Here is a 14,939-nt window from a genome sequence, read left to right as displayed (position 1 = left end):
TAACGAACCAGGAAGAAGGGGACTATATAGTGTCCCGAGACATCAGGGATGCTTACCTCCATGTCCAAAATTTGCCCTTCTCACTAAGGGTACCTCAGGTTCGTGGTACAGAACTGTCACTATCAGTTTCAGACGCTGCCGTTTGGATTGTCCACGGCACCCCGGGTCTTTACCAAGGTAATGGCCGAAATGATGGTTCTTCTTCGAAGAAAAGGCGTCTTAATTATCCCTTACTTGGACGATCTCCTGATAAGGGCAAAGTCCAGGGAACAGTTGGAGGTCGGAGTAGCACTATCTCGGATACTGCTACAACAGCACGGGTGGATTCTAAATATTCCAAAATCGCAGCTGATCCCGACGACAAGTCTGCTGTGCCTAGGGATGATTCTGGACACAGTCCAGAAAAAGGTGTTTCTCCCGGAAGAGAAAGCCAGGGAGTTATCCGAGCTAGTCAGGAACCTCCTAAAATCAGTGCATCATTGCACAAGGGTCCTGGTAAAGATGGTGACTTCCTACGAAGCAATTCCATTCGGCAGATTTCACGCAAGAATTTTTCAGTGGGATCTGCTGGACAAATGGTCCGGATCGCATCTTCAGATGCATCAGCGGATAACCCTATATCCAAGGACAAGGGTGTCTCTCCTGTGGTGGTTACAGAGTGCTCATCTTCTAGAGGGCCGCAGATTCGGCATTCAGGATTGGATGCTGGTGACCACGGAGGCCAGCCCGAGAGGCTGGGGAGCAGTCACACAAGGAAAAAATTTCCAGGGAGTGTGATCAAGTCTGGAGACTTTTCTCCACATAAATATACTGGAGCTAAGGGTAAATTTATAATACTCTAAGCTTAGCAAGACCTCTGCTTCAAGGTCAGCCGGTATTGATCCAGTGGGAAAAACATCACGGCAGTCGCCCACGTAAATAGACAGGGCGGCACAAGAAGCAGGAGGGCAATGGCAAAAACTGCAAGGACTTTTCGCTGGGCGGAAAATCATGTGATAGCACTGTCAGCAGTGTTTCATTCCGGGAATGGAAACTGGGAAGCAGACTTCCTCAGCAGGCACGACCTCCACCCGGCAGAATGGAAACTTCATCGGGAAGTTTTCCACATGATTGTAAACCGTTGGGAAATACCAAAGGTGGACATGATGGCGTCCCGTCTGAACAAAAAACGGGACAGGTATTGCGCCAGGTTAAGAGACCCTCAGGCAATAGCTGTGGACATTCTGGTAACACCATGGATGTACCAGTCGGTGTATGTGTTCCATCCTCTGCTTCTCATACCTAAGGTACTGAGACTTATAAGACGTAGAGGAGTAAGAACTATACTCATGGCTCCGGATTGGCCAAGAAGGATTTGGTACCCGGAACTTCAAGAGATGCTCACAGAGGACTTGTGGCCTCTGCCGCTAAGAAGGGACTTGTTTCAGCAAGTACCATGTCTGTTCCAAGACTTACCGCAGCTGCGTTTGACGGCATGGCGGTGGAACGCCGGATCCTAAGGGAAAAAGGCATTCCGGAAGAGGTCATTCCTACCCTGGTCAAAGCCAGAAAGGAGGTGACCGCACAACATTATCACCACATGTGGCAAAAATATGTTGCGTGGTGTGAGGCCAGAAAGGCCCCACGAAGAAATGTCAACTCGGTCGATTCCTGCATTTCCTGCAAACGGGAGTGTCTATGGGCCTCAAATTGGGGTCCATTAAGGTTCAAATTTCGGCCCTGTCGATTTTCTTCCAGAAAGAAGTGGCTTCAGTTCCTGAAGTCCAGAAGTTTGTCAAGGGAGTATTGCATATACAACCCCCTTTTGTGCCTCCAGTGGCACTGTGGGATCTCAACGTAGTTCTGGGATTCCTCAAATCACATTGGTTTAAAACCAGTCAAATCTGTGGATTTGAAGCATCTCACATGAAAAGTGACCATGCTCTTGGCCCTGGCCTGGACCAGGCGAGTGTCAAATTGGTGGTTTTTTTCTCAAAAAAGCCCATATCTGGTTGTCCATTTGGACAGGGCAGAGCTGCGGACTCGTCCCCAGTTCTCTCCCTAAGGTGGTGTCAGTGTTTCACCTGAACCAGCTTATTTTGGTGCCTTGCGCCTACTAGGGACTTGGAGGACTCCAGGTTGCTAGATGTTGTCAGGGCCCTGTAAATATAGGTTCCAGGACGGCTGGAGTCAGGAAAACTGACTTGCTGTTATCCTGTATGCACCCAACAAACTGGGTGCTCTTGCTTCTAAGCAGACTATTGCTAGTTGGATGTGTAATACAATTCAGCTTGCACATTCTGTGGCAGGCCTGCCACAGCCAAAATATGTAAATGCCCATTCCACAAGGAAGGTGGGCTTATCTTGGGCGGCTGCCCGAGGGGTCTCGGCTTTACAACTTTGCCGAGCGGCTATTTAGTCAGGGGCAAACACGTTGGTAAAATCCTACAAATTTGATACCCTGGCTAAGGAGGACCTGGAGTTCTCTCATTCGGTGCTGCAGAGTCATCCGCACTCTCCCGCCCGTTTGGGAGCTTTGGTATTATCCCCATGGTCCTTTCAGGAACCCCAGCATCCACTAGGACGATAGAGAAAATAAGAATTTACTTACCGATAATTCTATTTCTCGGAGTCCGTAGTGGATGCTGGGCGCCCATCCCAAGTGCGGATTATCTGCAATAATTGTACATAGTTACAAAAATCGGGTTATTATTGTTGTGAGCCATCTTTTCAGAGGCTCCGCTGTTATCATACTGTTAACTGGGTTCAGATCACAGGTTGTACAGTGTGATTGGTGTGGCTGGTATGAGTCTTACCCGGGATTCAAAATCCTTCCTTATTGTGTACGCTCGTCCGGGCACAGTATCCTAACTGAGGCTTGGAGGAGGGTCATAGGGGGAGGAGCCAGTGCACACCACCTGATCCTAAAGCTTTACTTTTTGTGCCCTGTCTCCTGCGGAGCCGCTATTCCCCATGGTCCTTTCAGGAACCCCAGCATCCACTACGGACTCCGAAAAATAGAATTATCGGTAAGTAAATTCTTATTTTTGCTTGCATTTTTAGGAACATTACTACCAGGGAGGTGGTGCAACTTATTGCCATGTATAATCTAGTATCTGACTAGGATTTTATTTTCTGTGAAGGGCTGACAGGGAAGAAGGGCAACAGAGAGCGCTGAACGCCCTGGCAGGAAGACTGCAGGAGATGAGCAATGTGGATGAGCTGACGGCACTGGTACGTATTGCACAATGTCTGTTATGAGAATGTAACATAACCCACATTTCTTCAATAATCAGCCCTGATATAACTGCATTTCGATAGCTTTGAGTTAAGTTCTATTTTAAAGGAATACAAAATCTGTGCCAAGTGGTATTTATTTGGTGCATTATACAGATCTACACCCTAACGCTAGACGCAGTTTCTTTGGCCTCGCGAACCGCCCTGCTTACTCAGCTTGCAGTCTCACAGATGAACACCACGACCAATAGTTGCAATGTTTGATCCCAGGCTGCAACCGTAAATGCAGCAAGGAGGTGTGCATACACCACCTACTGCATTTGCATTGCTATGGAATGTTGAATGTGGGCCATAAGCAGCACTGCACACCGAAGAAGTCAGCATGTTCACTTCCTTCACAAACTCATTATGGAGCTCAACAGTGGCCACTGAAGAGCAATGATCTTCTACGACTACAAGAGAGGTCTGCCACAGCATGACAGTTTTTTGACCATCTGCGAGTTGCTTTTTGGTAGGAAGCACCATACCGAACCACTGTGTATAAGTGGTTTGCAAAATTTCAGTACAGTTGACTGTCCCTGGAATACTACGAGCAATGCTGCCGACCTGTGTCTCCTATCACAAAGGACAACGTTGTTGGGCCATAGTTGAGATGGATGTCAGGGTGACCGTTGTCTAATTATAGAATGGAGATGGGCATCTCATCGGGATCAATATGCTTGATACTCCATGAAAAGCAATGAATCCTAGATATACAGTTTCATCCCCGAGACCAAACAGTTGGCCCAGTGGATCCTAGTTGAAGGTGGGCTGCCACAGAAGTTCCGGCATGAGCGCAGCATGGCTAAGCAGATGGTGGCTGTTTTTTTTTGGCCAAGACTGGTCATGTCTTGGCCTTAAAATAAAATAATGTTGCTACCGTACCACTCTTGCAACACCGCAGCATCACTGGGGACTGGTACGCCAACTAATGCTTCCAGAACCTCGGCAGGCCATTTCCGGGCACTGTCCAAGAAGAATTTGTGCTCATGTTGCCCATCTCCATCACAACAGTGCGCCTGCCCACATGTCTGGTAAACTGATGAATTTTCTGACCCATGAATGCATCCAAAAACTTAGAGGCCCCCTGCAACTTCTTTATATTGCATACAAAGGCAAGGTTGCAGGTGCACAATTCAAACACTGCCAATTGATTAATAATAATTATTGCAATATAAGTTTGCATTTTGAGCGAGGTTCTTCGCATAGTTATGGCCATAAATAACTGCTTTTTACATACACAATAGAAGGCCGGAGATCCCTTCTGCCTGGTGGTAGCACCCCCATGCCCACCTGTCCTTATATATTGGTTTTAATTAGGTTCCTGCATGCAGAGCAAGGCGAGTCCTGCACAAATGTATATTAGATTGTCAGATGGGGGGTGGATTTCTGGTGTGTGGGTACACCTGGACTAATGTGGCTGTTTGGCCTCAGGAGCAACACAGGTTAACACTTATTTTCGTATTTCCGTTCATCCCTATTGTGTGTGTTTCAGTGTAACTCATTTCCCACCTTCACTTCTCACTACTTTACCTCTGACTAACCCATCTTCACTTTTTCTCTATATATTTTTTCACTCTAGTATTGCCCTGGGATCACTCAGCTGCTTGGGTTTGTGGTGTCCCGTTCACTTGACTTGTACACTCCAATATGTTTGGGACTTGCCCATTTAAAGAGGTCACGTGGATGTGGTGGGCGAGCCATTATTTATAGCCATAACTATGCGAAGAACCGCGCTCAAAATTTAACATTTTATTGCAATAATTATTATTAATCAGTTGGTAGTGTTTGAATTGTGCACTTACAACCTTGTCTTTGTATGCAGTACTGAAAGGTCTCCGCAGGGTCGCACCTCTCATTACCGGTGTGCACCCCAGGACCACTCCCCTGTTTAGACTTCTTTGTATTCCACAAATCAAGCACAAGATACTTTCGATCAGTCACCAGAAGCTGCAGTGTAGACCATCATCCATTACGTAGAAGATATACCTGCCTCGTGCTGTTCCAGCTGCTTCACCAAGATTTTTGAGCGCATGCAACTTTACATAGGGCCTAATTCAGACCTGATCGCTAGCACTGCTGCGATCAGATAGTCTCCGCCGTCAGGAGAGTGTATTTTAGCTGTGTAGGTGTGTGAACGCATGTGTAGCAGAGCTGTTGAAATTGTGCAGTCTCTGAGTAGCCCAGGACTTAGCCGCTGGGATCACTTCAGCCTGTCCGGGACCAGAATTGACGTCAGGCACCAGCCCTGCGAACGCTTGGACACGCCTGCATTTTTCCAAACACTTCCAGAAAACGGTCAATTGACACCCACAAACGCCTTCTTCCTGTCAATCTCCTTGGAAACGCCCATGCAAGTGGATTATTCGCACAAACCTATCGCTAAGCGGCGATCCGCTTTGTACCCGTGTGACGCACCTGCGCATTGCGGTGCATACTCATGCGCAGTTTAGACCTGATCCACCCGCTGTACGAAAATGCAGCCCAGCGATCAGGTCTGAATTAGGCCCATAGACTCCTCACGAATACATTGAAAAAATGTAATGCTCACCTTTTTTTTGTAAATATACTTTTTGCGTATCGAGAAACTTGTTGCACACCCTTTGTACAAATAGAGGACAGTTATTTATTATGCCATTGACCAAGCTTCTGTTCCAGTTTGCATGTGCAAGTAGATGCATTCAATGCAGCACACACACTGATCATCATCTTATATGTCCCTTCTATCCTAGCTTCGAGGGGCCACAGAGTATGAAGAGCGGAAGCTAATCCGAGCAGCTATTCGGAAAATACGCAATGATGAAATAGAAGGTAGCAGTATACATTTTTATATAACTACTTTCATCGTGTGCGTGTTATGGGAGGCATTCAATTTGCCGGTTGTTGGGATCCCGGCTGTCAGGAGACCGACTCCAGAATCCCGACACCTGGTGAAATACTGGTGGTCATAATCCCCCACTTGGTTGGTGGTCCACGCCATCACCCGAGGGGGAATATAGCCCTGTGGCAACCAAAGGTTGCCACAGGCCCGAAGCGTGGAGAGCCAGCAAGGTGACACGCTGCGCTTGCCACTGGTATTCTGGCTGTCAGGGTCCTGGTGTTGGTTTCCTGACCGCCAGGATATCCTACTGATCCCCGTGTTGCAACTGAAGGACATATCAGCACTCCTTTGTTGTCATGTAGCTTTAGTTTCCTCTGTGACTACCAATACAGATGTTTGTATCATCGCATATGTAACTTGTCTATCTTGATTTCAGCGGTATCCTTAGCTGGAATGCTAGTCGGCACTCACCGGGGCAGTGTCAAGTCCAACTGTCTAGAGAATATTGGCGACCTTGTTCCCTCTCTGGTAACCACAATTCTGAAATAGAAATATATAAACTCTGCTCAATAAAACACATTATGAATTGTTATTAAAAACAATATTAAATGTAATTTGATATTTGGTTTTACTTAATTGAAATCCTTATGTAGGTTTCTGCACATTACTACAATAACTCCTTGTACAAGGACGGAATGTTTACCTGAAATTGCCTGCTGACAGCTGAGGTGCTATGCAGGATGCACCTCATCAGATGCTAGGCATTTAGAGACTGCACATTCCTGGAGTCCTGCACCAACATGATAGATTTCACTTGTTATGATTCTCTTTCATTGAATCTGTTTTACATGTGTTGGTTTTTTTTTTTTAGTGCAAAATATCTATACTGGTTTACAATAGGATAAACACAGAATATAAAGGTCACATGTAATAAAATCAAGTAAAGTATGATTAGAACATCATAACATAAGGATAGTGATTAACTACAACCACAGCACCTACTAGGTGATTCATCAGGCCCTGTGTGCGTAGCCCCTTACGACGGTGTGAAGAGCGCCCGTAGAATCACCTAGTGTGTGTGTGTGTGTGTGTGTGTGTATGTATGTATGTATGTATGTGTGTGTATGTATGTATATGTGTGTATGTATGTATATGTGTGTATGTATATGTGTGTATGTATATGTGTGTGTGTATATGTGTATATATATATATATATATATATATTTTTTTTTTTTTTTGATAGATAGATAGATAGATAGATATAGATAGATATATATAGATATATATATATATAGATATAGAGAGAGAGTATCCCTTATCCAAAATGCTTGGGACCAGAGGTATTTTGGATATGGGATTTTTCCGTATTTTGGAATAATTGCATACCATAATGAGATGGGACCTAAATCTAAGCACATAATGCATTTATGTTACATATACACCTTATACACACAGCCTGAAGGTCATTTAATACAATATGTTTAATAACTTTGTGCATTAAACAAAGTTTGTGTACATTGAGCCATCAAAAAACAAAGGTTTCACTATCTCACTCAAAAAAGTCCGTATTTCGGAATATTCCGTATTTCGGAATATTTGGATATGGGATACTCAACCTGTATATAAATATAAAATATAATTAATATAAAATATAATTAATATAATATATAAAATATAATTAATATAAAATATAATATAATTTATTTTCTATACACACACAGTATAGCAATTTCTCCCTTTTTTTTTTGTGTGTTTTTTTTTTTTTTGCCATAGTTTTTATCCCCATTTGATAGACATTTCTAGAATATTAGCCTCTATATCTAGTTTATAGGTGTGGATGAGCTGCTGTAGGCATTTGAGCATTGGAAGCTTAGACTTGTACTTACTAATACATGACTTCTGGATTCTCCTTGTAGGCACACGAGAGAGAAGACTTGGAAGAAAGGCAGAATATCAAGGCTCAGATCCATGAGCTCCGTAATGCTCAAAATGGAGGCAGCCAGACAGGCATGACTGGTATGATTTTAATAGCAAATTAGGATAATCAGAAAAGGAAAAACATTATTGTGGATGAGTACCCTGCACGATCTGCATAAAGCTACGCTTCCCCCTTTTATAGTATCTTACTAATGTGTCCCTGCCTTCCCTAACCAGAGCTGTGGTCCTACTCTATGCAGTCAAATTTTCCCATCTCCTACTTTTTCCTCTGGCATGGCTGAGTCTCCAGGAAAGGTTGTGGCATAAGCGGGATGACCTGCTTTTAAAGTGAGGGTTGTGATTGGTCCTTCCATTTACAGCACACATCCATTTACAGTTGGCTTATTAAATTTGCTGGTTGTGAATACCAGTGCTGAATGCTGTGGGAAGCTCTGATGTTGCCATCCAGTCAGTACGGACTGCTTAATTATGGTCTGCCACAAAACTTTATGTTTTTTAAATGTTATCAGTTTCTACTAGTCTTACAGCATAAGTTATGAAACGCTACATCATGAGGTTTCAACCTGCGGCCCTCCAGCTGCTGTGGGACTACACATCCCAGCATGCCCTGCCACAGTTTTGCTATTAAATACTAAAACTGAGGCAGGGCATGCTGGTGTGTGTAGTTCCACAGCAGTTGGTGGGCCACAGATTGAAAACCCATGCTCTACATCTTATGTCACAGAAGGACTTTAATATCCCACTGATAGGTCAGTTTGTGAGTGCACAGAGTACCTTGATAAATCTGTGTAACTGCTGTATGCAGTCTCCAACGCTCAGTACCTCTTCCTGGCAGTCAGTGGCACATGGGATACACACTTGCGACTGTGCTTTTCCTTCACGTGGCCTCATTTACAGTTTTAAAAGTTTGAAGCTCGGGGAACATTTCTAAAAAAAAAAAAAATGTACACAACAAGCAAAAAGAGCATTTCTAAACTACATTGTACATTTCCCTTTAATTCATAGGTCACACTTTCTTGAAAGTATTGACAAAGTGCAAGTACACAAGATTGGTAATTTACTCTGCTTTAGCACCAGTGATTATATTAAGATTATCCATTATGAAAGACTAACCTATAATGCAATGCAGTGCTTTGATTGGATCTTGTCACTGATAAATGACCTACATATGTCCTCATACACTATTGCTGAGGTCGCACCAAACAGCCCTTCTCTGCGTGCTAGGTCACGTGCAACTCAGCTTGTGCCGAGTGTCTTTTTTTGCTTGCATGTGCTTCTTAGTAGCACAAATGAAACAACTAACTGTGACAAAAATGTGTCATGAGACTGCACAGTTTCATTTGATATGCGATACTTGTACATCTTTGTCGAATCTGTATTCGGCCATGGCTTTCTCCTTTCTGACTTTGTACATATTTAAAACAAGTTCTTGTGCTGTTTAAGTCACAGCTTAGCATCCCTGGTACAGATGGAGAATTTTTTGTGCTGTACCTACAGTGAGAATAAGATGCTACACTATTGCGTTGAACGCAGCTCACTCACGTAGGGCGTCTGCTGTATTGAGGCTTGGTTAATGAGGACACATTGTATAATGATCTCAAACAGAAGGTGACGATGGCCCTGCCCGGAGTTGTGCTTGCTGTTTAAAACGGGTGGGCAATAAGCTGTTCTCCAGCAGCTGTAGAACTACACCTCCCCATAGGTTTGGGGAATGGTTCATACATCAGGCACAAGGCAGACATACTAATGCCTTATACTATGTTTCTCTATCGTCCTAGTGGATGCTGGGGTTCCTGAAAGGACCATGGGGAATAGCGGCTCCGCAGGAGACAGGGCACAAAAAGTAAAGCTTTAGGATCAGGTGGTGTGCACTGGCTCCTCCCCCTATGACCCTCCTCCAAGCCTCAGTTAGATTTTTGTGCCCGGCCGAGAAGGGTGCAATCTAGGTGGCTCTCCTAAAGAGCTGCTTAGAAAAGTTTAGCTTAGGTTTTTTATTTTACAGTGAGTCCTGCTGGCAACAGGATCACTGCAACGAGGGACTTAGGGGAGAAGAAGTGAACTCACCTGCGTGCAGGATGGATTGGCTTCTTGGCTACTGGACATTAGCTCCAGAGGGACGATCACAGGTACAGCCTGGATGGTCACCGGAGCCTCGCCGCCGGCCCCCTTGCAGATGCTGAAACGAGAAGAGGTCCAGAATCGGCGGCAGAAGACTCCTCAGTCTTCTTAAGGTAGCGCACAGCACTGCAGCTGTGCGCCATTTTCCTCTCAGCACACTTCACACGGCAGTCACTGAGGGTGCAGGGCGCTGGGAGGGGGGCGCCCTGGGAGGCAAATGAAAACCTTTTTTGGCTAAAAATACCTCACATATAGCCTCCGGGGGCTATATGGAGATATTTAACCCCTGCCAGAATCCGTTAAGAGCGGGAGACGAGGCCGCCGAAAAAGGGGCGGGGCCTATCTCCTCAGCACACAGCGCCATTTTCCCTCACAGAAAGGCTGGAGGGAAGGCTCCCAGGCTCTCCCCTGCACTGCACTACAGAAACAGGGTTAAAACAGAGAGGGGGGGGGCACTAATTTGGCGTTAGAAATATATAAAAAAGATGCTATAAGGGAAAACACTTATATAAGGTTGTCCCTATATAATTATAGCGTTTTTGGTGTGTGCTGGCAAACTCTCCCTCTGTCTCTCCAAAGGGCTAGTGGGTCCTGTCCTCTATCAGAGCATTCCCTGTGTGTGTGCTGTGTCGGTACGTGTGTGTCGACATGTATGAGGACGATGTTGGTGAGGAGGCGGAGCAATTGCCTGTAATGGTGATGTCACTCTCTAGGGAGTCGACACCGGAATGGATGGCTTATTTAGGGAATTACGTGATAATGTCAACACGCGCCAAGGTCGGTTGACGACATGAGACGGCCGACAAACAATTAGTACCGTTCCAGACGTCTCAAAAACACCGTCAGGGGTTTTAAAACGCCCGTTTACTTTAGTCGGTCGACACAGACACAGACAGGGACACTGAATCCAGTGTCGACGGTGAATAAACAAACGTATTCCTTATTAGGGCCACACGTTAAGGGCAATGAAGGAGGTGTTACATATTTCTGATACTACAAGTACCACAAAAGAGGGTATTATGTGGGATGTGAAAAAACTACCGTAGTTTTTCCTGAATCAGATAAATTAAATGAAGTGTGTGATGATGCGTGGGTTCCCCCCGATAGAAAATATGGGCGGTATACCCTTTTCCCGCCAGAAGTTAGGGCGTGTTGGGAAACACCCCTTAGGGTGGATAAGGCGCTCACACGCTTATCAGAACAAGTGGCGGTACCGTCTATAGATAGGGCCGTCCTCAAGGAGCCAGCTGACAGGAGGCTGGAAAAATATCATAAAAAGTATATACACACATACTGGTGTTATACTGCGACCAGCGATCGCCTCAGCCTGGATGTGCAGAGCTGGGGTGGCTTGGTCGGATTCCCTGACTAAAAATATTGATACCCTTGACAGGGACAGTATTTTATTGACTATAGAGCATTTAAAGGATGTATTTCTATATATGCGAGATGCACAGAGGGATATTTGCACTCTGGCATCAAGAGTAAGTGCGATGTCCATATCTGCCAGAAGATGTTTATGGACACGACAGTGGTCAGGTGATGCAGATTCCAAACGGCACAAAGGTGTATTGCCGTATAAAGGAAGAGGAGTTATTTGGGGTCGGTCCATCGGACCTGGTGGCCACGGCAACTGCTGGAAAATCCACCGTTTTTACCCTAAGTCACATCTCTGCAGAAAAAGACACCGTCTTTTCAGCTTCAGTCCTTTCGTCCCTATAAGAGTCATATCTGCCCAGGGATAGAGGAAAGGGAAGAAGACTGCAGCAGGCAGCCCATTCCCAGGAACAGAAGCGTTCCAACCCTTCTGACAAGCTCTCAGCATGACGCTGAGACCGTACAGGACCCCTGGATCCTACAAGTAGTATCCCAGGGGTACAGTTTGGAATGTCGAGACGTTTCCCCTGCGCAGGCTCCTGAAGGCTGCTTACCAAGGTCTCCCTCCGACAAGGAGGCAGTATGGAAAAAAAAAAAAAAAATTCACGAGCTGTATTCCCAGCAGGTGATAATTAAATTACCCCTCCTACAACAAGAAAAGGGGTATTATTCCACACTATATTGTGGTACTGAAGCCAGAAGGCTAGGTGAGACCTATTCTAAATCTAAAAAAATTTGAACACTTACAAAGGTTCAAATCAAGATGGAGTCACTCAGAGCAGTGATAACGAACCGGGAAGAAGGGGACTATCTGGTGTCCCGAGACATCAGGGATGCTTACCTCCATGTCCCAAATTTGCCCTTATCACTAAGGGTACCTCAGGTTCGTGGTACAGAACTGTCACTATCAGTTTCAGACGCTGCCGTTTGGATTGTCTACGGCACCCCGGGTCTTTACCAAGGTAATGGCCGAAATGATGGTTCTTCTTCGAAGAAAAGGCGTCTTAATTATCCCTTACTTGGACGATCTCCTGATAAGGGCAAAGTCCAGGGAACAGTTGGAGGTCGGAGTAGCACTATCTCGGATACTGTTACAACAGCAGGGGTGGATTCTAAAGATTCCAAAATCGCAGCTGATCCCGACAACAAGTCTCCTGTGCTTAGGGATGATTCTGGACACAGTCCAGAAAAAGGTGTTTCTCCCGGAAGAGAAAGCCAGGGAGTTATCCGAGCTAGTCAGGAACCTCCTAAAATCAGTGCATCATTGCACAAGGGCCATGGTAAAAAAATGGTGACTTCCTTCGAAGCAATTCCAGTCGGCAGATTTCATGCAAGAACTTTTCAGTGGGATCTGCTGGACAAATGGTCCGGATCGCATCTTCAGATGCATCAGCGGATAACCCTATATCCAAGGACAAGGGTGTCTCTCCTGTGGTGGTTACAGAGTGCTCATCTTCTAGAGGGCCGCAGATTCGGCATTCAGTTTTGGATGTTGGTGACCACGGAGGCCAGCCCGAGAGGCTGGGGAGCAGTCACACAAGGAAAAAATTTCCAGGGAGTGTGATCAAGTCTGGAGATTTTTCTCCACATAAATATAGCTAAGGGTAAATTTTATAATGCTCTAAGCTTAGCAAGACCTCTGCTTCAAGGTCAGCCGGTATTGATCCAGTGGGATAAAACATCACGGCAGTCGCCCACGTAAATAGACAGGGCGGCACAAGAAGCAGGAGGGCAGTGGCAGAAACTGCAAGGACTTTTCGCTGGGCGGAAAATCATGTGATAGCACTGTCAGCAGTGTTTCATTCCGGGAATGGAAACTGGGAAGCAGACTTCCTCAGTAGGCACGACCTCCACCCGGCAGAGTGGGAACTTCATGGGGAAGTTTTCCACATAATTGTAAACCGTTGGGAATTACCAAAGGTGGACATGATGGCGTCCCGTCTGAACAAAAAACGGGACAGGTATTGCGCCAGGTTAAGAGACCCTCAGGCAATAGCTGTGGACGTTCTGGTAACACCGTGGGTGTACCAGTCGGTGTATGTGTTCCATCCTCTGCTTTTCATACCTAAGGTACTGAGAATTATAAGACGTAGAGGAGTAAGAACTATACTCATGGCTCCGGATTGGCCAAGAAGGACTTGGTACCCGGAACTTCAAGAGATGCTCACAGAGGACTTATGGCCTCTGCCGCTAAGAAGGGACTTGTTTCAGCAAGTACCATGTCTGTTCCAAGACTTACCGCAGCTGCGTTTGACGGCATGGCGGTGGAACGCCGGATCCTAAGGGAAAAGGCATTCAGGAAGAGGTCATTCCTACCCTGGTCAAAGCCAGAAAGGAGGTGACCGCACAACATTATCACCACATGTGGCGAAAATATGTTGCGTGGTGTGAGGCCAGGAAGGCCCCACGAAGAAATTTCAACTCGGTCGATTCCTGCATTTCTTGCAAACAGGAGTGTCTATGGGCCTCAAATTGGGGTCCATTAAGGTTCAAATTTTGGCCCTGTCGATTTTTCTTCCAGAAAGAAGTGGCTTCAGTTCCTGAGGTCCAGAAGTTTGTCAAGGGAGTATTGCATATACAACCCCCTTTTGTGCCTCCAGTGGCACTGTGGGATCTCAACGTAGTTCTGGGATTCCTCAAAACACATTGGTTTAAAACCAGTCAAATCTGTGGATTTGAAGCATCTCACATGAAAAGTGAACATGCTCTTGGACCTGGCCTGGACCAGGCGAGTGTCAAATTGGTGGTTTTTTTTCTCAAAAAAAGCCCATATCTGTTTGTCCATTCGGACAGGGCAGAGCTGCGGACTCGTCCCCAGTTCTCTCCCTAAGGTGGTGTCAGTGTTTCACCTGAACCAGCTTATTGTGGTGTCTTGCGCCTACTAGGGACTTGGAGGACTCCAAGTTGCTAGATGTGGTCAGGGCCCTGAAAATATAGGTTCCAGGACGGCTGGAGTCAGGAAAACTGACTTGCTGTTATCCTGTATGCACCCAACAAACTGGGTGCTCTTGCTTTTAAGCAGACTTTTGCTAGTTGGATGTGTAATACAATTCAGCTTGCACATTCTGTGGCAGGCCTGCCACAGCCAAAATATGTAAATGCCCATTCCACAAGGAAGGTGGGCTCATCTTGGGCGGCTGCCCGAGGGGTCTCGGCTTTACAACTTTGCCGAGCGGCTATTTAGTCAGGGGCAAACACGTTTGTAAAATCCTACAAATTTGATACCCTGGCTAAGGAGGACCTGGAGTTCTCTCATTCGGTGCTGCAGAGTCATCCGCACTCTCCCGCCCGTTTGGGAGCTTTGGTATAATCCCCATGGTCCTTTCAGGAACCCCAGCATCCACTAGGACGATAGAGAAAATAAGAATTTACTTACCGATAATTCTATTTCTCGGAGTCCGTAGTGGATGCTGGGCGCCCATCCCAAGTG

The 14,939-nt window shown here is 45.8% G+C and overlaps 1 protein-coding gene across 2 annotated transcripts in view; it reads left to right on the top strand.

Annotated features, from left to right (window-relative positions):
• SMTN (smoothelin) overlaps positions 1 to 14,939 on the top strand; it is a 291,316-nt gene that overhangs the window by 143,408 nt on the left and 132,969 nt on the right. For both annotated transcript variants that reach the window (XM_063913408.1, XM_063913409.1), the window contains exons 3-6: positions 3,123 to 3,213; positions 5,988 to 6,066; positions 6,513 to 6,604; positions 7,993 to 8,092. In XM_063913408.1, the coding sequence (XP_063769478.1) occupies positions 3,123 to 3,213; positions 5,988 to 6,066; positions 6,513 to 6,604; positions 7,993 to 8,092 (362 nt within the window). The remainder of the gene's footprint in view (positions 1 to 3,122; positions 3,214 to 5,987; positions 6,067 to 6,512; positions 6,605 to 7,992; positions 8,093 to 14,939) is intronic.

Source organism: Pseudophryne corroboree, chromosome 1 (assembly GCF_028390025.1).
Source record: "Pseudophryne corroboree isolate aPseCor3 chromosome 1, aPseCor3.hap2, whole genome shotgun sequence".
Classification (NCBI taxonomy): domain Eukaryota; kingdom Metazoa; phylum Chordata; class Amphibia; order Anura; family Myobatrachidae; genus Pseudophryne; species Pseudophryne corroboree.
The sequence above is the reverse complement of the archived record's forward strand: the minus strand, read 5'-3'. Positions and strand labels throughout refer to the sequence as shown.